Below are 22,535 nucleotides of genomic sequence, written 5' to 3'. Positions count from 1 at the left end.
GGCAGGAGAGACGGTGTATGGTATTAGATTGTTGCCTGCTGAATCACTGCTGAGCTCACCTCGTTTCATCACAGTTCATTCTTTGTTGGGATGATGATTGAAGGGAAGTCGGGTTCAGTCAATGATGATGTAAGGACAGTACCAGGAGACTCCCATTGCTGCTGACTTTCCACAGCTTTATTCTCTGCTGATGATCATGACAGCACTGTTTTGTTTTGTTTTTTTTGAAGTCTGGAGTTGCAGAGATGGGCATCTAGCTGTACCGGCTACTAGGAAGAAAAATAACCTTTACAGATGAAACCAGGACACTAACATTCCTTATTTCCCATGAAAACCTGAAACACGGCTATGCCAGAATTTTATATGCTGTTACGAAAAAAAATAACACATCAATACAAACAATACCCCAAAATAGCACACTTTGTCTTTAGGGAAGCAATGCAAACACATAAGTTTCAATCATTATGTTTTTATTTTGCAAAGACTAGTTTCTTCTACCTCAGTCCAGAAAGTTTATCAAGCATCATCGTACACATAGTAGCAGCTCCACCTCAAGGATTAAGCATTTATATACACAGACGTGTGTGTGTAAGTGTATATAAACACTTATATTGCCCAAGATATGGGTGTAGCTTGGATTTATGTATTGTATAATAACATTACTTGGTTTTGGTTTCTTTGCCATTCCAGGTGTTGTGCAAAATCCAAGTATTTAAGTGGCTGCATGTTATTTCAGCTAAAGAGCTGACAGAAGCATCCACCACAGGGCACAGACAGGGTCTATTTATAATTCATATGCAGGGATTTTTAGCCTGGCTGGATCCCACATGCTGTCCAGCTGCAAATGTAGACACTGGATATAAGTTTTTTAAGTGGATGTAACAAGCCAATAGTACATAAACTCCTAAGGCCACTAAGGCTTTATTTTGAATGCACAGAATTGAGACTTACACCAGAGTGAGAATTCAGGCACTAGTTTGCTTTAAAATAGGAGAATAAGGTCAAGCTATCTACTCTCTGACATTTGCATGATCACTCAGGAGCATTGGTTTTGACAGCTTGGAAAAAAACAGGGACAAGATAACATCTGAGTTGCTCAAAACACAAGCTTGTCCTGCAAGACACTGCTGGAGCTTACACAGCTCCTGCAGCCTATGAGTCACCCCAGCTACACAAAATTTCGTCTCCATCCAAATAGTACCAGTGCACCAACTGTCATGTACAGCCAGTGGCAAAGCCAGCATTACATGAAAAAATGGCCTGCCATTGTGCGGGTCAGCCACCTAGGCTTCCTGATGCATATTTCTGAAGCTTCTGGCTGACCTGCACGTGGCAGCTTTGCTGAGTTTTTTCCTGACAAAGCAGGGAAGACGAAGGCATACTGACTAAGCAGGAATCCTGTACATGGGGTCCTGGGTTCAGCAGTAGCAGTCATGTTTCTCCTTCTTGGTAGCTGGTGCAGTGCTGTGTTTTGACTTCCAGCCTGGGAACAGTAGTGTTGGTGAAACCGATGTTTTCGGTTGTTGCTAAGTGATGTTTACCCTGACCAAGGACTTTGTGAGGCTCATGCTCTGCCAGGGAGGAGGGGAAGCCATGAGGAAGCAGAGACGGGGCGCCTGACCCAGGCTAGCCAAGGAGGTATTCCATACCACAGCATGTCATGCCCGGGGTGGGGGGTAACTGGGAGTTACCCGTAAGGACATGGGCTTCCGGGTGGGACTCGTTTTCTTGGCCGGTGGTATCGTATTCTCTTCCGTTGTTATTTTCTCTTATCATTGTTGTTGATGGTAGTAGCGGTGGTGATTTGTGTTGTACATTGTTTGCTGGACTGTTCTTGTCTCAGCCTGTAGGAGTTGCACTCTTTCGATCCTCCTCCCCGTTCCTCCGGGAGCGGGGAAGGGGAGAGCCCCAATGGGGGGGGGGCCCTCGATTGCTGTCAGCTTAGCACCACTCACTGGGAGTGAGTGAACAAGTTGCCTGACTGGGTTTAAACCACGACAAACCTTTAGAAAGCAAAATCAGCATACACAGCACACTGCCATGCGATTTGCTGTCATCCTCCGTGGCCTGTGGTGGTGTAGCTGGAGTCATCAAAATTCTCAGCTTCCATGTGCCAGGAGTCTGCAGAAAAAGGAGCCTTGAGAAAGAGGCATTTTTTGCACAGCATTTGTGTTGAAGGCAGGGAAATACCTGATCTAGCAACAGGAACATCACCCACCTACAAAGAGAAGGATGAATCACATAGTAGTAGTTCACGAACTGTGAAACCTTGATTGCAACAAGTAAACTGCGACAAGTGGACTGGGTAGTTTGTCTCCTAATGGGTTCTGTCACCTCTGTGCCTTGCAAGATGATGGAACAGATCCTCCTAGAAACTATGCTAAAGCACACAGATCATGAGGAGGTGATTGGTGACAGCCAGCATGGCTTCACTAAGGAAAATCATGCCTGACAGATTTGGTGGCCTTCTAAGACAGGGTTACAGTTTTGGTAGATAAGGAAAGAGAAACTGTTGTCATCTACCTGGATTTGTACAAAGCATTTGGCACTGTTCCACATGACATCCTTGTCTCTAAACTGGAAAGGCATGGATTTGATGGATGGATAACCCAGTGGATAAGGAATTAGCTGGATGATCCCACTCAAAGAGTTGTGGTCAAGTGCAGTCCTGCACCTGGGCTGGGGCAATCCCAAGCACAGCTACAGTGGAAAATGGTCTGAGAGCAGCCCTGACGAGAAGGACTTGGGTGTATTGGTTGATGGAAAGCTCACCATGAGCCGGCAGTGTGTGCTCACAGCCCAGAATGCAACTATATGCTGGGCTGCATCAAAAGAAGCTTGACCAGCAGGTCAAAGGAGATGATCCTGCCCCTCTATTCTCCTGAATCCCCACCTGCAGTACTGTGTTCAGCTCTGGGGCCCCCACACAAGAGGGAAGTGAAGCTGCTTGAGTGGGTCCAGAGGAGGGCCATGATGATTGATGATGACCGGGGGCTGGAGAATCTTTCCTGTGACGATGGGCTGAGCGAGTTGGTCCTGTTCAGCCTGGAGAAGAGAAGGCTCTGGGAAGACCTTACAGCAGCCTTCTAGTACCTAAAGGGAGCCTATGAGAAAGCTGAAGAGGGTCTTTTTAGCAGGCCTTGAGTGACAGGACAAGGGGGAATGGCTTTAAACTGAAAGAGCGCAGGTTTAGATTAGATATTAGGAAGAAATTCTTCACTGTAAGGGTGGTGAGACAGTGGAACAAGTTGCCCAGAGAAACTGTGGATGTCCCATCTCTGGAAGTGTGCAAGGCCAGGTTGGATGGGGCTGTGAGCAACCTGGTCTAGTGGAAGGTGCCCTTAGATGATCTTTAAGGTCCTTCCAATCCAAATCATTCCAGGATTTATAATTCATTCTGTTCACTTGCATTGCGAAGTGCTGACATAATACTACTGAGCTCATCAGTGGGAAAGACCCAGTTTCTTCAAGTGCGGTTTTACTCTGAAGGGTGACTGCCTCGAAAAGTTACTTTTGCTTTATGAGCTCTCTCTGCAGCATGAGTCAGAATATCACAGAAGCCTTCGCTTACAGAGATAGGTTTGCATAGCTAGACACATTCAACACACCGGGTGTACTCTGCATCCTCAAAGCTCAGAGCCCCACCACAGCTAGGGGGCAAGACCAGCCACCCCTGGGACAGGCTCACTCCTGATGATCCAGATGGCACAGCAAAAGCTATGCCTCATGTAAGGAGCCTTTCATTTACAATTGCCTTGTATTTAAAGCACCTTCTTCTATTAACTCCAGATGTTTTACCTTGCAATATTAAACACAAAAGCAGTCACAAAAGGCATATCATTAAAATTCAGGAAACCAAATTTCTGCTTTGCACAACAGTAGGAAATAATAATAGTATATCACCACAATTTCTTAATAAACTGGATGTTCAGTCCTAAAGTGAGAGATGCAGCAGGTATAGAAACAAACTCCTCTCCCATTTTCTTCAATCTGCATGTGCCATGTCACCTAAATGGATTACCATAGACTACAGAAGCCTATGAAGCCTCACGTTTTGTCCTCTCCAGACCCACATACATGGGCAGTGGCCTGAAACAACAGATTACTACCACAAAAATATTTCATATTAAAAGTCACCTGGAAGAGGAGGGAAAATGCAAGTTCTCTAATTTGCCTGTGTTCTGACCTGGATGTCCCTGTCACTCTTCCCGACAAGAGGAGGTGGTGGGTTTCCCCAGCTGGCTTTTGGAGTTAAGCACCAGTCTCGTCTGCCATTCTTCTACCTGAAGGCAGAAGCACTAACACTGAGAAAAAGCCCTGCAAAACGGCAAAAAATGTTTGTTGCAGACCTTGTTTTATCACATAGCTGGAACACCTGAAGATATTTAGGAAAAATAAAAGAGTATTCTTGCTTTGAAAGGAAAATCTGAAGATTACCCAGCAAGGCTCAAGGAAAAAAAATCAATGTGCTTAATTTGTCATGAAGTCCCTGATGATTTTCTGAGGAAATCTACAGATAAACTCTGTGGTTTTAATGTAGCCAAATTCTGAAAATGGGGAACACTTCAGGTCTCAAGTCAGTAACCTCTTACAACATGAACTGCCAGAATCAGGCTGCAGCTTGTGAATGTCCTCTTCGATATTTAATTTAAAAATCCTAATTAAAGTTTCTTCCCTTTAGAGTTTCTGAAAGGAAAAAAAATGGGACATGAGGAGACCCTAAAAGCAGGAAAGAAAAGCACTGCTCCAGATTGCCCTCACATCAAGTCATTCTCCTAAGCCAAGTTTCAAGCTAACCCTGGGTTAGTACTGAGTTGGTGAGATCAGTGACTGTGAAATCAGTCTCCACTTACACATCACTGTGAGGAAAAAGGAATGGGAAAAAAACACAAGCTTATGTACGAGGTCAGATCTGTCTTAAGAAACCAAGAAATACCTGATTTTTTTTTCACCTTTACCTTGCCTTTCTTTTCTTTTCTTGGGTGCTGCTTTGGAGGACACATACGCCTTTATATTATCCACGCTTATGACCTGCACTGGGGGCTCACAAGAATGAATGCAAGCTTTAGTCAATTCACAGAAGCAAAGGAAAGCCAAAGCACACACACAAGGGCTTTGATACACTGAGACTCGACAGCAGGCTCTATGACAGAGCCAGATACAGCTTCTGAACACATGGATTTCATGGCTGGAGAAACATTCATGCTGGACAGACAGCAAGGGTTTCACTTTCACAGCGCAGCGTGGGCCGGGTGGGGGTGGGGGGAGAACCCTGTGAATCACAATGGACACTTTCCCAAGGGTTTCTCAGGAGATTTACAAGTCTAATTGTAATCTTAGTTTACTCAGGCATGGCCTCTAGCAGAGCCGCAGGCACACCACCCCCTCCTGCTCCACCCTTGCATCCCTCAGGCCATCTCTTGTTCCATTACACCCACATCCCCAGGCTCAAGCCCAGTGCTAATATCTGCCTCCACTGTCTGGGACCCAGACCCATCCCTCACCTCTGGGATCTTGGGACTGCCCACACATCCCCCTCTCCACCAGGCATGACCCATCTCCACACTCTGCAAGTAGAGCTTTTACTGGAAAGGCAAAATAAAATTTACCCTCATTTTGCACATGGTGGAAGCCTCACTGTTGGATCCACCAGTTAGCACACTGGTGGACCCTTCTGAGGTACCCACGATGCTTCAAGAGGCCCTAAACTTGCTGTCACCTTCCCTTTTAGCAGGCCAGCTTACCCAGAGCTGCTTAACTCTCAGGAGACAATTCAGTGGCAAAAACTGGCAACAGAGAAACATATCAGCTCAGGTCCACTGATTTATGTGAAAGAAGGCTGATGACGGTGGGGTAACCTGCACAACAGGCCCAGCCTAGGCTGTGAGAGGCAAGAGAAGAGGGAGAAGCACAAACTAGCACCAGCACATCTGCAGGGGAGGGAGGGAGGGATGGTACTGATGGTAGAGGACTAAATGTCTATAGATTTAGCCACAAACGGATCTCCATCAGCAAATTTCTGGGTGGGGAAAAAATACTGGTGCAAAACACACTGGACAGACAAAAGTCACCCTGATAATTTGGGCAGACTAGGCAAAGTACATGTACCTTTTTCTCTGAAAACCCCATTGATGTCACTGATAGAACAAATTGCCGTCATTTGACAGTTTGCTCAGCCCTTCAGATTGTTGCTGACCATTCGGGTTTTTTCAGCAGAATTAGTCATGCCATAAATTGTTACACTTGAAATAAGAATGACAATCACCAGATTATTATCCATTTAATTAAAACAAACCTAAGTATTTCACACTATATATACAGTATGAGGTTCATGTGCCAAATATCAAGATATGGAGTGCTTTGGAATTTATATTGACGTCAGTTTTTTGCTTCAGCCAACATTTACCTTTTAGGTCAATACATTTTTATGTTTGTCATAACAGAAGTGAGCATCAACATGCTTATGACTGTAATTATTTAATTTAACTCTTTCAGTGCTTGAAATAACATTTGCAAGGAAGAAGGAAAACACAGTGGCTTTGCCTGGCCTTTCTCTCAGTTAAATCCAGTAAAATGTTATTGCACTGCTGTTATCTGGAAGAATCACCTCACTCTTTGCCAGTGGTGGCTCAGAATATATAACAACATTGCCAGTAATATTAAATAACAGTAATAGCCCACCTGAATAGCCGGGAGACAAACATTCAGTTATTAAAAGTGATGGTACAGAATTGCCTCATTAAGCCTGGTAGCTTGCTGTTTACAATGGGCTAGTGCCAGAAGAAGAACACAGTTTTACAGCTTTTATTGCTATTGTCTCAATACATTGAAAAATAGTCTGTTTTCAGATAACTTAAAAAAACCAACCTGATTTTAATCAATATGAGGTATCTGAATTCTGTGGCCACCATTTGGCATTTGGTTCAGCCCTGCTGAGATAAGTAACAGAATAAGCGTTTTTCTGTTTGGTTTATACAAGAAGTAAGTAAACTGTTTGCTTTCATTTAGCACGCTCCACTTGCCAGCATTATCCATGCCAGCTCAAGCACTAGTGGAGAAAACAACATCTACCCAGGGGTGGATGATACACGTTACGTGTGCTTCAAAGTTCAGTTGTGGGTAAACCACAGCTGTAGGTACCAATGGCTTCCTCAGCACCACCATCTCAAGGAACAACTTCATGTCCCCAGACATTCAAGCCTAAAGCAGTTTGAGGATGAGAAGAGTATATAGAATCAGTATAAAATGTGCAGGCACAACTGCCCTGCCAAAAAAATATGCTCATGCACTCACATGGTAGGCTTGTTGGCAGACTCTCTCCCTTGCTTTCTCTCGCGTATGTATACATGCATATATATGTGTGTATATACATGTATATATGTGTATGTATATATCTTTGCTTCTATTTTCTGGGCCACAAATCTTCCCTGCAAGCCTAGAATTGCCAAAAACCATTTCACTGGCCTTGCTCCAAACTATTAACAATACAAACAGCTGTTCTGCTCCAGCAATACCAGAGAAGCAAGGAAAAGAAGGCATGCTGTACACACAGAGGAGAAGGAGGGACATTAGTGGAGAGATGGGAAAAGCACAGAAGAGGTTTTACCCTTCACAAGTAAAGCACACCATCACTGAGGTGTGGTACCCTCCAAAGGGTGTAACTGTGAGTTTCTGGGCATCTCCCTAACACAGCATGTCTCCATGCCCAGGGTGCGATCCCCAGTTTCTCCCCAAGACGTGGGCACGGGATGTTTTGGTGGCTGCCTGTGTCCAGAGCAGAGCCCTTACTCCAGTACTGAGGCTTCTCTTGTGCAGCACCAGTTCTGTACAACTCTGCGCTCATCCCCATCTCAATTACAGTTCCTCTAAGCAAACAGGAGGAAGGAAGGTCAGTGTGCTCAATTGCAGCCTGAAAACAAAGATAAAAAAAACCATGCAAAATTGGCTCTAAGCGCATAAAAGGCAAACAGTTTCCCTCACTTTCCAGTAACTCATCACCTTAAAGGCAGAAGATAGACAATTAACAGTATGGGTTGTGTGTTAAATCACACTGGGGGGCTAGGGCTTAAACCCACTTTAAAGAAACTAGGCCAATAATTTTATGAGGCATGGGAATTGTTAAATTGGGCTATCCCTTCTGCTTCATACAATTGCATGAAGACTGATATTGTGGAGAGCTTTTTAGTGAAGGCCTTATATTGCTCTAGGTCACGACATTTGCATTTGTGAAGATTACATTGAAAGCACACGAAATGAAGCATCATGAACAAACAGCAGTGTTTTCATCTTTAAAAAAAAAAAAAAAAGCCCACATTCCATCCGTGGGAATATGGTACCAGGGACCGGGAAACAATGATTTCTATTTCCAGCTTTGCTGTCAATTTACAGGAGTCTGACCTTAAGCAAATCATCTTACTCAGGAACCTCATTTATCAGCCTCAGGTGTGTAGGGGCTCATTAGCACCCTCACTAATGAGCTTCACATAATCATATGCAAAGCACACCATTTTAGTGGGTTTTGGAAGACTAAGATTTGTAAAGCCCTTTGAAATTCAAGATGATGGAGATATGTAAAGATCTCCCTCTTGCTCACTTGCTCTCTTTCACACACTCTCCAGGTGATAAAGAGAAATTCCATTTTAAATATTTCAATTCCCAAGCACAAACAGTGTAAAATCAAAGTCCAGTTTTTGAAGTTTTATTGCTTCTTTGAAATAGTGTTAACACACACACAAACAAAATAAATCCAAACAGCAGCAAGTTACTGGAACTGTTGATCCTAAGCAAGCAATAAAGGCCTAAACAAAGTTGAACTTTGGATTATATCCCATGTTGAACTATTGAATTTGACAGGTTAATTTGTTCATTTCTTTGGCCTGATTTATATAGTCGCTGTATACTTTCAGAACACCTCATGTGCTACTTTTATGCTTCTTGCCCTTTTGTAGCCTCAATAGTACAGAGGCAGTCACCTGCTATAAGTGCACAGTTGCAAGCCTGTGACTTATCTTCAACTAATTGGTACAGGTGGAAAAAAATTAGTTTTCATGCCTACAGCTCCAAAGCAAAGAATTACTCTGTTCCCAAAAGAGCATCTCAATTTTTTTGCAGTTGTAACACTTGGTCTAATAAAAGATTTTAGTTTTACCTACAAATCTTGTCCACCCAACTTCCTTTGAACAATGTTCTTGTAACAAAACACCAGGGTAAAAGCTTTGACTTACTACTCCTCCTTACTGGAAATAAAAGGTGCACAGGTTTTGGCTGGGATACAGTTAACTTTTTCCATAGCAGCTTATATGATGTTATGTTTTGGTTTGTGACCAAAACAGGTTTGATAATAAACTGATGTTTTAATTACTGCAGAACAGTGCTCACACAGAGTCAAGGGTTTTTCTGCTTCTCAGTGTGTCCTGCTCTTGAGTAGGCTAGGAGTGCACAAGAAGTTGGGAGGGGGACACAGCCAGGACAGCTGACCCCAGCTCATGCTTGCATGTGCATGCACATTTTGCTTTACCTATTAATCTGCCTTTATCTCAATCCAGGAGTTTTCACACTTTTACTCTTCCAATGGTCTCCCCCATCCAGCTGAGGGGGATCAGCAATTGGGAGTGGGATGAGCTGCCCATCAGGGCTAACTCACAGCAACAGGCTATTTCTAGCAAGGTAAGTACATCCACAAAAGGCTGGAGTCCATCAGTACTGCTTTAATCAGAGCAAATTATAGTTACACTACTTTAAGAAGATCAAAGTGGTAGGTTGAACATTTTCCCAAATTGAATTTAATGTGAAAACAGAAACAAAAACCAAAGGGGCTTTCTAGGAAGTGTGCCAGAAGCTACCTGACAAGCAAACTGCAATATCCTTGCACAATCAGTCTCATTTCCCCTTCCACACACAGCAGGTCTAAACCAAGGATAATCCCTATGAATGTCTGCAGCAAAGCATGCTGGTAAGTCTCCCCTGCACAACCAGATACCTGAAATCAGAATAAAATAACTCTTCTCTGCATGTGGAAAGCTGGACACCAGGCACTGATGCAGGACTCAAGCAATCACTCTGCTACGCTCATACAGCTTCTTCCTTCTCTGTCCCAAAGCCTCCAGGGAAGGACAATGGCCATTTCACAGACACGAAGCTGAGGTCCCAGTGCCACGTTTTTTTAGGATATGTAGGTACTTTGCAAAGACCCTCAAATCCGTGTCAGCTGCCTAACCCTCATAGGGAGCAATTGCTGTCAGAGTCCAGGCAAACTTCAGAAAAGCCTCCATAAGTGGCCACATAGGAAACCCTTGTGCCAGTTTCATCTCTTTTTTTTCACAGGCACAGGCAAGCCATTTGCAGCCCAGGGAGCCCACACTAAAACAAGAGCACTTTCCTTGTGGAGAAAGGAAGGATTTTCTGTGGGAAAAGTGGCCAGAGCAGCCTTGTATGACACCTCGGGGCTCCGGTGAGCCACAGCCTTCCTGAAAAGATATATATAACAGCAAGAAATTGTGTTGAAGGGTAAGTGGGGAATTTGTCCTGGTTTGTTTGGTGCAAGCTTTGCACAAGCTAAATATTTGCTTGGATGGAGGTTTTGGGCATTAAAATTAAAGAGAAACAATACTTTGATGAGGCAAAAGTCCCTAGGCAATTAAGGTTTTGTCAGGATGAGAAAGTAGCAGAAAGACCACCATTTTGCAGGAGATGAAATCAGATTCTTATCACTGATCAGTTTCGTTTTCTCATTGAACATAATTGCATTACTTTGCATTTATCCTTGGGTAAGGAAAAGGAAAACAGATTTAAGGTTCTACGTAAGAGAAGTTAGGTAAGGCGAGGTCAGAAAGCTCTAACTTGCTTAGAGCTTTAGTCTTGTCTCACCAACTGAATAGCTTTGCTTCCCCTTTGCACTTGCTACAACCCCTCAAGGACAAGGAGAGCTCTCTGCACCTTTCTAAAGCCAGTACAAAACCTCACCTTCCTCCACTTCCCAGAGGATCCAAAAGGCTCTCACGATTTCATCACATCTCAGACCATCCCCCAGATCCAGCAGGGTTCAGGGCTCCTCAAGCCAGCACTGGTTTGCCTCGACAGGCCAAGCAATCTCCAGCACAACCGCCCATGCAATCTGAGGAAAAGGCAACTGCAACACAGTAGCCACATTTTTCCTTCTGTGACCTTCCTCCCCTTGCTGCCACCCAGCCAACCCCTTGCTGCAGGGCTTCTCTCTCTTAATGGTGGGAGCTGTCCAGGGGACCAAACCTATGAGCAGACTTTGAAGAGGTCCAGGTTAACAATAACCCCTTAAAAAAGAAGTAAAAGCATGTGGGAAGAGCTGCTAAGGCCATGCAACACATGGCAGAGCCAAGTAGGTGGCAGTTGGTGGTAGTGGGAATGAGAAAGGATGGGGCAAAACCAAGCATCTCGAACCAAACCATATTCCCAGAAAAGCCAGAGCTGGGGTCCATTTCCAACACATTCTGACATCCCCCATCCTGCAAAAGTGCTTAAAACCCTGGAAGGGTCAGTGTCAGGCCCTCCTTGGTGAAGAGAGGTCTTTCCCTCTTGCACTTCCTCGTGCTTTGTTCAGAGAAACAGCCTTCAGGGAAATAAGACTTTTCCCAACTAGGGGCTGGCAGCTTGCCCCAGTGTTCCTCCCCAGAATAACCCCATTTAGCATTATTGACCCCCACCCGACACCAGCACCCACGAGAAGCTGTGTGTGACTGACACTGGGACGGTGCTGGAGGAGTCACCTGAATTGCTGCCAAGGGAAGCAGACAAGCCCAAGGGCCCAGCGCCTGAGGGAAAGGGTGCTTCTGGCACCCAGCACCTGAAAGCCTTTCCCACGGAGGGAGAGGGGAGCTAGCAGAAGCCCTGTGTCCCCTGTTCTGCTCAGTACTGGGCTATGTGAGATTTCTCCTAGATGGTGATCCTCTTACTACCTTCATGCTGCTAAGATGATGGCTAATATATTAAGAAATGTCAAGAATGGATTTAAGGCATATCATCCCCCCAGCCACCTGGGTCAGCACCACTTCTCACACTGTAACCTGGATGTGGACTAAAATGGAGCTGAGATAAGATTCTTCCTTTGCTGCAGAAAAACATCCTCTTTCTTCCAGACAGGAATGAACCAGTGTGGGGTAAGGTGTCGAAAGTCCCTGCACAGCTTGCCATTACCAGCACAGTTGTGTTGCCAGGACTGATGCTGGGGTGTTTCCTACCTCTCAGGCCCAGACAACTAGAATGCCCACCCACTCCTGCCTTAAAGGGAAGGCTTGTTCCCTGCTGGGTGCATGAGCTGGCTCTGCATGCATTTGCATGTCTTCCGATAGCACCCAGAGAGCCACTCTTCCAAAATCATTGCACTGGAGACACCATGAGTCTAATGTTGTGATGATTAACACCAAACTCGGTCCCCATCCTGAAGACCTCTATTCCTCTGCATGCCTCATGAGCTTGCATGCAGTTCCAGGATGGGCTGTGTGTGGCAATCCACTTTCCCTTGCAAGACAAACATCATGTGTTTGCCCTTCAGCCCCAGCCCTCCCCATGCACTCATACGCATATTTATATGGGCAGCATTGAGAATAGGGTCACCAGAGAGTATCTTGGGGTCTGAGAATATCCTCCTGGTACCGGCATCCCAGGCAAGCTTCTGCATAGTCCTGGGACATGGGAAGTACTTTGCTGTTCCTCTGAGAGCAGGAAAGGGAGATGCAAGAGAAGGTTTTAAGAACAATCATCTGCCTTCCCCAATGCTGAGGATCTCTTTCCCCCTCCTAAAGAAGGTTTAGCTCATCAGGAATCAAAGAAAAGCAACAGGGAGAAAGGGAAACAAGAGCAGAGCTGCAGGGAGAGACAGGGCCATGGCTGGCAGGGCACAGGAGAGCAAGCTGAGCCATGCCACTGAGGTATGAGCCATGCCCCAGGCTCATACCACCTCCCACCCACTTCTGCTGGCACAGGCAGGGCCCAAGCTGCTTGCGCTGCCACTATGTCAAGCATATCCCCCCATGCCTGCCCCTCCTCCTCCATTCCCATCCCAGCACAGAAAGTGCCAAGGCAGACAGGCATTGGGCTGCAGCCAGGCACAGATTCTTTTAGCTTAATTCATCCACCTAAGCTCAGCAGCCTGGTCTCCACATTCACAGTTTAATCAGCAATCTCAGCATCATTGCTCATCCTCACCCTGACCAGCCGTACAGTACAAGTGATCTGCAGAAAAGGGCACCCTATGTTAACGCTCCAGGGAGCTTTTCAAGGGCATTGTATATAATGCAGTCAGAAACACTAGTTATTTCCAAAATTGTTTTCTGAGGCCTTCTTTTCTAGTTAGCATTTCCTGTGGACATAAAGCAAAAGGCAGTCTTTAACACCACTGGAGAAGAGAGCACTGTGGCTGCAACCTCTACAAGAGCAGAGCGAGAATTCTTTCTGCACCACCGTGGTTACAGCCAAGGTGTTACCAAGTTATGCACCAAAATAGGCTGGTGGTAGTATAAACTGGATACGAGGATGGCTACAAGAACCACAGTGTTTCTCTACATTGCCTTCCCCTCAAGGCACCTCCACTTGAAAAGAAGTTTCCAGCTGCACTGACAGACATTGAAACTGAACTTCTATTTAGAAAGAGAATAGGCCTAACACAGATATCCTCATGCTGTCTGAAAGGACATGACAGTCAGGAACCACACCGAGGGAGGCTGTTTCTGGGACTTGAAGTCTGTAAAGTCTTTGCCTGCCTTGGCCAAGGACAGTGACCACTGGGCAAAGGAGGGGTGTGCCATCCCCTCCGCAGCAGCCCACCTGAGATGACTCGAGGCAGCAGCAGCCTCCCATCTGCTGGGGTACAGCTGGGGCAACAAAGGAAGAGCCTGGCAGCATGCTTGCTCTCAGGCATATTTCTTCACAAAGGGAGCAGCTTCCACACAGGCATTTTGATAGTTTTCTAAGATTTATCATTAAGTCAACAACTCGTTAAGCAAGAGGACCTGAGAGATGTCACTGCCATAGCACTATTAAATCCAAGATATCACAGCATTTTTATACCTCATGCCATGCATCTGCCATTTTTCAAAGAGACAAGCCACCAGGCTACATACTTGTGACCAAAGATGTTAGCATTTTACTGAGGGAGACAGAAGACAGACAGATAAGACATGCAGAGAATACACTGCTTCTTAAAACAAAAAAAACAGGGGACAGAAAATAACAGCTTTCTGTGGGAGACAGTCTCCCCACAGGAAGAAGTAGACATTTGTTTTAAGTGGGTTTATTTTTCTTTTTAAAGGAATGGTGTTTCACCTGCAAAACCAGAGTTCATTTTACCTCCACCCACTCCTCATTAATCAACCTCAAAGAACATTTTTATAATAAAGAGATACAATATTAGTTAAACTAATGACTTTCATAGGCCGAATCATTCCCGCAATCTTGACAAATGCTTGGAGGAAGCAGACAGATCCTGAGAACTGACAGCGTTGGCTGAGGGGGGGAACAAGGCTCTTGAATGAGAGTTGCACGATGGGGGAATCCGCCATCCCAGCAAAAGCCTCTAGCTCCACCAGCCTCCATCAAGAGCATTGATGAGGCACACAGCTGAGGCCACAAGGTGTGGCACAGCAAAGGAAACACTTCTGGGACATACAGCAGCTGGAAATTCTTACTACCAACTTTGGGGAAATAAATGTCAATGCCAAGGCAATTCTGGCCACTGTTTTGATAGGTAGTATGCAAAGACAGAGCAGCTATTCTAGATGAAGTTCCATGTGCGGGGTGGGCTACAGGCTGCAGCCAGCCTACAGCATGGGTGAATAAAAAGGCACAATGGCTGCAGGACTGCATAAGCTCTGAGACCTGCTTATGCGGGAGAAGAAAGCACTCAACATTTCAGCAATGGGTTGTGACCAGAGGACTTTGAGTAGGAGACTAATGCGGTAGAATAGGTTAGTACTAGGCACATCAGCAAGGTTTGGCTGTTTCTAGCTTTGACGCTATTTCCTTCCTCTTCTAGTTTCCCCAAGTTTCAATTTGCCTTCTCTCCAGAAGCAGTTTAATAGCAGCAGATACAAAAGGAAATGCATTGGTAGTGCTAGTAAGGTAAGCATAAGCTGGTAGGATTTGCACAGGTGGGAAAAGAGGCAGGGGAGAAAATGGTTGCAATGGCAGGGCTTGGGATGAATATGACTCTGCGGATAGCAACACAGAGCACAACAGAGAGTGGTAATGGAGACTGAATGCTGTAACAACATGGGAAGCCTGAGCTCCACAGAGGTGAAGTGTTCAAAGGCACCAGACGAGGCAGAATGTGACTGCCCAAGCACACATATGGTGGTCCAAGGAGGAGACTGGGCAGGAGACAGGGGAAAGCAAATACCAAAGCTAGACATGGTAGACTGAATACAACTGGATAGAGGCTTTTGGATGCTGCTCAAGAAAAGAGGCACCAAAGAGATATCAGCACCAGTCTTGAGCAGAAAAGCAGGTTACAAAATGAAGTTGGCAACTTTCTTCTCCGTTTTGTTGCCAAAGTGTATCCCACCAAAGTAGTCAGGACAGCAGCAGGAAAAAATATAAATACGTAAACCACTTGCAAAGCAAGAGTTAAGATGAAGGAAATAGGACAGGCAGAGGACATAAGAGCATACATAAAAGCAGAAAGAGAGAAGACAGAGCAAAAGAAATCCACCAACACCCTCCAGCTCCGAAAAGGAAGGTACAACACAGGCTGTAGAAGAACAAGGAAGGAGGGAGCTTGTGGCACAGGATAAGCCAAGAAGGCTGCTGGAAGACCACAAAGACTCACAGGAAAGCATAGGGATGATGCTCTGTATTATCAGTGCAAGACACAAGCTGATGGGGGAAGGAGGGGCAGAGAGAATGGCCAAAGCAAGCTGAAAGCAAAGCTAATGCATTTAACAAAGGCACAGAAGAGTCTCCACCAATATGGCAACACTAATTAAGAGGATGTGGCACCAAGATATGGTGGCAACAAATAATTAAAGATTGGCAAGAGGAAGTAATTTAAGGCTAATAAGAGGCAGTAATTTATCAGGAGCCAAGAAGAGTAAAGAGTCCAGAGCAATAAATTCAACAATGGAATAAACAGGCAGAGCCAGAACCAGAGCCACCAGCATGATAACCAAGATAACAAAACAGCAGCATATAAACTCTGTACACAAATGGAGAGCAGCTGATGAAAGCCCAGATGAAGCTGCCAGGCCTCCACTCTCTCCTTATTCAAATTTTCCCCAAATGCCTAACTGCATCCAGCCAGTGACCAGGGAAGACATCTTTTTGAAGTAGAGCCCCTGTTGCACTTGTTCCTGCACCTAGCATCTAGACCAAGAGCTCTTTGGGGCAGAGGCCATTACAAGATCCCCACCATGGATGAGGTGGACAGGGTGTGGATGGACACAAGGTGGGGAGGCATTTCCAGAGATGGCAGCCACCAGTAGATCCATGAAGGAAGGTACCATTGCTGGGCTTGTGGAGCACAGGCAGCACAAGGAAGGGTCAAGAGAGCTTAATAGTTGCAGTCCCAGCTAAGGAGCAACAGCCAGGCACCTCTCTGGAAAGCAAAGGGCCATTCTGCCATAGGAGTGGAGAACAGGAGCCTAGGTGTCAACAGGGGAACAAGAAGGCAGGAGGAGCAGCCTGCATTCCCCACAGTTCTTACTATGTCTTTTCAGCACCTTCCTAGAAAGCACATAATGCTCATTAGTTGCGCTCCTGCTCTGTTCGGCCCAGATGAACAGGAGTCATTGTCCCTGCAGCAAGGATACCTCTCCCTTGAACATGCCCCAGGACAAAAGCAAGGCAGCTGGAGGTATACACCCACCCCAGTGCTGTCTGTTTCCAAGCTTGAAAATCCTGATCCTGAACTTGGGCCACTCCAAAGGGGGATCAGTGTCCAGCAACCGCAGGTTTGCTCCAGCGCTTCCTCCCATCGGCTGTCCCCAGGCTCAGCCACAGCAGCCAGACTGTGCTTATGGCTGGGGACATAAGGCGTGGAAAGGACGGCTGCCCTGAAATCGAGAGGCACCTTGAGACACTTGATGCAGAGCGCGTGGGAAAGAAGCTAACGACATTCATGTTCATCAGGAGACAGATAAACCACTACAATAATAAAATTTCATTATGACAGCTAAGGAAGAAGAAACAAAAATTCTTTGTTTACTGCGTCTGTAATAAAGTACAAAGGTATCTGCCTTTGCACTACTGGTTGTACAGGCAGGTTTCAGCCCTGGATGAGGGCTAGAAGTTGCTTGTGCATTGTTTGTCATTTTCCAGGCAGCAGATCAGCCCTTTGCAGTGTTAACTCGGTCCTCCATGCCGCAAGGTGCACACAAAACACCTTTACTAGGATCCTTCTCCTTACAGGAACAGAGAGGAGATTGCAAGATTTACTAGTTCACGGAGACTCATAGATTTATGAATTCACTGTGAGAGGAATGGGGAGGACGTTCGGGTTCTCAATTTCAGACACAGACTGTACTCACATACTTGGCATAGTGTTCATTCTCAGGACCAAAAACCGCTAGAAACTTGATTTTTATTCCCCATAGAGCTTTGGGTTTTACTACAGGTTTTCCCTAGTGCATGCAATTTACAAATCTGAGAGAATAGTATGGGAAAAGTTTCTATTTTTAACAAAAGAAAATAAAAACTTCTGAAGTAATGAACTCCTGAGTAAAAAGATTAATCTTGTTGAAAGAGCTTTGCTGCCTTATGTACTCCCACACAATACATTTTACATATTTCATTTTGCATGCATATATACATACACTTCTTCTACAGAGTACAAAAATAAATTGATCTATATTATAAACTCACTCTACATATGCATGCTTTTTATTCATAGACATGTGTGAGAAAGTTTGAAAAAATGAAAACCCATACCAGCCTGCAACTAGGGGCAGGGGCAGAGCTGGATAAAAGCTGTGTATTCCAGGCAGTAAAACATCCTCTCCTACCTGCTTACTTTTAAAGATGCTCTTTCTCCCAACCCCCTTACTATTTTTGTTAAGAGAAGTCCATCTATCCTGAGCATCAGAGCAGCTGACCCACTGACATAGTTACCTCCTGGTGAGTCATCTGTGTCCTGAGCTGAATCTTCGCATCCCGGTAGGAAGATTTATTTTATAGAGCTACATCAGATCACTCGTGGTGATGTTTTAAGCACTGTTAAAAGCTCATACCACTAAGTCAAATGTGTATGTCTTAGTTCTATTTACCCTCCCTTTTTTAAGAAATCCACTAATAATTAAGCATGTTTTATGACTAGATTTTTTAAATGTCTTTATACAATTTCACCTCACTTAAAAATGGCTTTCATAGTTTTGCCCCAAATGGTCATAAAACGCAATGAGACTAGAGACCTGGGTTTGGCTTAGAGTTCCCTGCAGTCACAATACACTCAATTTGCCCTGCTATATTTTTCCCTAGTCAGGGTCTGCTTTTTCGCTTCCTGTTCCAGCCATCATGGCTTGGATAACATTTTTCAGGGAAAAAGACTGCAGCTTGTTCTGAGGTTCCATCCAATGGCTGATCTGAACAGCCTGGCAATCCCAGCAGTGAGCAAAAGCAGTATCCCAGGCAAGGTCTCCGAACTGAGTGCACAAAAACCATGAATTAAATGTGAATTACTTATAAAAGGATACTGAATGACTTACAGATCAGTCATTGCACACCACATTATTCAGCAAACTCAGAAAGAGCAGGCAACTATCGCAGGCCTGCACTACCTTTGGATGAAGCTCCTGTGGTTCTTTGAGTATCTTCAGATGAGCCTTTTCTCTCTACCTCTGGCTTCTTATCTAACTGATGGGATTAGTGACTATTGCTGGCTTTTGAAGCCACCTGGAAATCTACTGATGAAGAGTGATAAAAGCACACTACTGTCTTGATGTTTCTCCTCAAATTGCTCCTAAAACACTTCCCCTCAAAATGCACATAGGCTGCCACTGGTGACCCAGCTCTTACTCCTACACACTATGCCCAGCTGCAGCCCTGTGTGAAGGACAAGGTCATAGGTAGCACTGTAAGCATCTGGGTCATGACTGCACTGGGAACATAAGCCAGATCAGTTTCATGATCAATGATTCTATTGTATTACAAGTCATTACCATAAAGTACAATGGGATAAAAACCTTAGCCCAAGCCCCACACTTGAAAAACACTAATACAGCAAATACCGGATGGACGTAAGATATGATATACTGAAACTGTGAGATCAAGAGGAAAAACCTTGAGAGCCAATAAATCAGCATTGTGACGAGTGGCTATTAATCCAGTCAGATCTGTTCTTATCTCAACCCCTCGTGTCCCTCGTTGGGCACCAAAAAGAACTGTCGTGGTTTAAACCCAGTCAGGTAACTTGTTCACTCACTCCCAGTGAGTGGTGCCGAGCTGACAACAATCGAGGTCCGTGTCCGTCCCCCCCCCCCCAGCACCGGGGCTCTCCCCTTCCCCGCTCCCGGAGGAACGGGGAGGAGGATCGGAGGATCGAGAGAGTGCAACTCCTACGGGTTGAGACAAGAACAGTCCAGCAACAAATCACCACCGCTACTATCAGCTAAAACAATGATAAGGGAAAATAACAAGGGAAGAGAATACGATACCACCGGCCAAGAAAGCGAGTTCCACCCGGAAGCCCCTGTCCTTCCGGGTAACTCCCAGTTACCCCCCACCCCGGGCATGACGTGCTGTGGTATGGAATACGTCCCCGGCTAGCCCGGGTCAGGCGCCCCGTCTCTGCTTCCTCACAGCTTCCCCTCCTCCCTGGCAGAGCATGAGCCTCACAGAGTCCTTGGTCAGGGTAAACATCACTTAGCAACAACCGAAAACATCGGCTTCACCAACACTGTTCTCAAGCTAGAAGTCAAAACACAGCACTGCACCAGTTAACACAAAGGAAAAACATGACTGCTACTGCTGAACCCAGGACATTAGCACTGTAAGCATCTCTAAATATCTTGCATTGGTGTGACCTCAAATTTCCAATTCTTACAGAAACCGCAAATTTATTGACATCACTTACTAGGCTGTTTTTAGCAGAGTGAAAGTCCTTGGGCAAAGACCTGTGGTCTACCAGAGGATAATAAGATGTACCTGCTCAGCTCCGCAGGGTCTATTGGCTGGCCACAAACAGCAGTGTTTATGTAGTCCCAGTCCTTTCTTATGGCAAGCCTGAGTTTGAAGCTTACAGAGCAGGTCTGGGCCTCCTCAGAAAGCCCTCAAGAGCCACACGAGCAATGATCGAAGGCTGTCCCAGTGAGCCACAGACTGAAATGATACAACTTCTACATCTCTCCTAGGTTATGTTGATGGAAAGAGGTCAACACTGCTGAAGAGATCTTTTATTTGGAGCCTAAAAGCCAGCCACAGGCAGCCAACATGCACCATTTGGTACATGACCTACCAAATGGTATCTACTATGGTACCGAAATGTCACAAGACCAAGACCATCTGAACAGAGCTAGAGGCTTTCATTAAACATATGTGAAAGCATCTCTGCACTGCATCCACATGAAGACAGTTCAGTCAGGATCTCCATAGTCTTACTTGCAGTCCAGACAGATTTACAGAAGCAAAGGACAACTTCTTTCAATTACCTGCTCCCCCTCTTAAATTTTAAACACCATCTTAGTCATCTTTCCCTCAGGGTTTCTGACTAACAAAGGGGAAGGGAGAAATTTCACCAGTAACTAAGAGGAAAACCACATGAAGTGTAAGTCGGTTAGTACAGCAACCACCTTATCAAACCAGCTTAGATCACATTTTCAGAGCTAAGAGCAAAACAAAGACTTACAGTGTCAGCCTCTTAATCAGGAGAGCTGAAAATAAATACACACTAAACAAACACAGCCCAAGATATATTACCTTTCTTCTCCAGCAAAACCAAGATAGGCACCTGCAGGAGAAACCAACCCCCAGATCCAACTACCTGAAAAGAGGTAACTTCTGGTAAAGCATCTCTGCACTAGCACAGTAAGGAGTTTCACTAGTGCTGTCTTGAATTTTTTTGCCAACAGTGATAGGATCTAATGAAATGCTTTAAGATTGAACACTGGTCCATTAGTCAACAATACTCGTTAAATTCTGCCAGGAAAGGTAACTGCACATACGGGTTTTGTATATGGATGAACATTCCCAGATAGCAAGGCCACCTGTCATATGCAACTCATTTAAGGACTACTTCTGCCTCATTTAGAGGCAGAAACATCAGCAGTCCATCCCTTGAGAAAACTAAACCTTTCTCCTGTCAAGGTTGGTGTTTTATCTTCTAAAATAAATTGTAAGAAATTCTAATAAAGCATACTAAGAAAGGCTTCCTCTCAAAGTAGCAAAATTCTGCCAGGTGAGCCCTCGATGCAGGCCTGGGGGCAGTGGGGAAGGGAGTTGAGATGATGCTTCAAAGTTGCCCTGATGTCTGGGGGTGACACTTGCCTTTCTAAACCCAGGTGCAGGCCAGTGCCAGAATCAGCATTGCTGGCACTGTCCTTGTCTTAATCATAAAAAGTGAAAGGTAGCACTACTGGAGGCTGTATGACACTTAACCAACCTGGTGAGGAGTCAGTTTTGACTCTCCCAAGGCACCAGTATCTCAGGCCAATATCACCACCAAACACTTAAGAAAGGTAATAGATAGCAACAGAAGAATTCGTTTTGAATGCACTGAAAATCAAGGTCAATTTTTGGCAAATACATAACTGCAGAAACCCATTCTTTATTTTCCCATGTTCACTGCACTTTAACCACCCTCAGCATTTCCCTTACACAGGGGAGCACCTATATTTTGGAAAGAAAGGCAACCAGATAAGCAAACTATCAGGCAAGAAGAACAAGCAGTTCGTGTCCTATCTTTGCAGTCGCTTTTACCACACCCAATTTCTGTAAGAGTGCACTTCCTGGCTATGTTTTTCTTTTCTGATAAAATTATAAAATGAGCAATAAATGTGGGAAATTGTATTTTTCCATCCCCAGAAGCAGAACACGTTTCTTTTAAATTGTGGATTGCTGCCTTCCACAACTCCAGCCAGATGAGTAGCCCACAAAAATAAAAAAGCAACCCTTTTGGGTTGCCTTTTTTGGCTTACTTAGACAAACAAATCAGAAACATTCTGGGAACAAAGCTCCATGTGTCTTAATATTCCTACTTGGACCCAAGCCAGAGTCTCTTCTGCCTCTGCTCCAGCCAGAAAAGTAACTAGTGTGCTGACATCCACATCAATAAAAGTTATTCAGCACTTTCCCAGCACCATGAGTTTTTCAGGTAAATACTACCAACCTACTAAATACTTAGTGTCACTTACCCTTCAGTGAAAGGGGATTATTTCCGATCTAGTTCTATCATGGCAGATAGGCCAGAACTTCCCAATATCAGAGAGGAGAAACATGAGTCAATTACACTCAGAGTAGAGATACTTTTTTGTGAAGTTGCCTACTGAGCTCTTGAGACAATGAATTTAGGCTCTTGGCAGGTTAAATGAACTTCAAAGACTTCAGTGTCTCCTTAGGAATTTCCTAACTTGGAGTGCCAG

General features: G+C 45.0%; 1 protein-coding gene across 3 annotated transcripts in view; it reads right to left on the bottom strand.

Moving 5' to 3' along the window:
- Window positions 1-239: 239 nt before the first annotated feature.
- Window positions 240-22,535, bottom strand: part of NFKBIZ (NFKB inhibitor zeta) — a 32,157-nt gene continuing 9,861 nt past the window's right edge. Inside the window, exons 12-13 of one of the 3 annotated variants that reach the window (XR_008972601.1) lie at window positions 4,187-4,317; window positions 240-269 (exon numbers count right to left, since the gene is read on the bottom strand). Coding sequence is in view for 2 of the 3 variants with exons in the window: in XM_057412993.1 (XP_057268976.1) it covers window positions 4,252-4,317 (66 nt within the window). In the remaining variant the exon portion in view is untranslated. Of the gene's footprint in view, window positions 270-4,057; window positions 4,318-7,335; window positions 7,866-22,535 lie in introns of those variants that run through there. The other 2 variants (XM_057412993.1, XM_057412997.1) reach the window with 2 other exon arrangements.

The sequence above is a fragment of the Pezoporus wallicus genome, unplaced genomic scaffold (assembly GCF_028554395.1).
Source record: "Pezoporus wallicus isolate ANWC-B61680 ecotype Strahan unplaced genomic scaffold, APGP_CSIRO_Pwel_v1 contig_6484, whole genome shotgun sequence".
NCBI classification, from domain to species: Eukaryota; Metazoa; Chordata; class Aves; order Psittaciformes; family Psittacidae; genus Pezoporus; species Pezoporus wallicus.
This window is presented reverse-complemented; position numbering and strand designations above follow the sequence as displayed.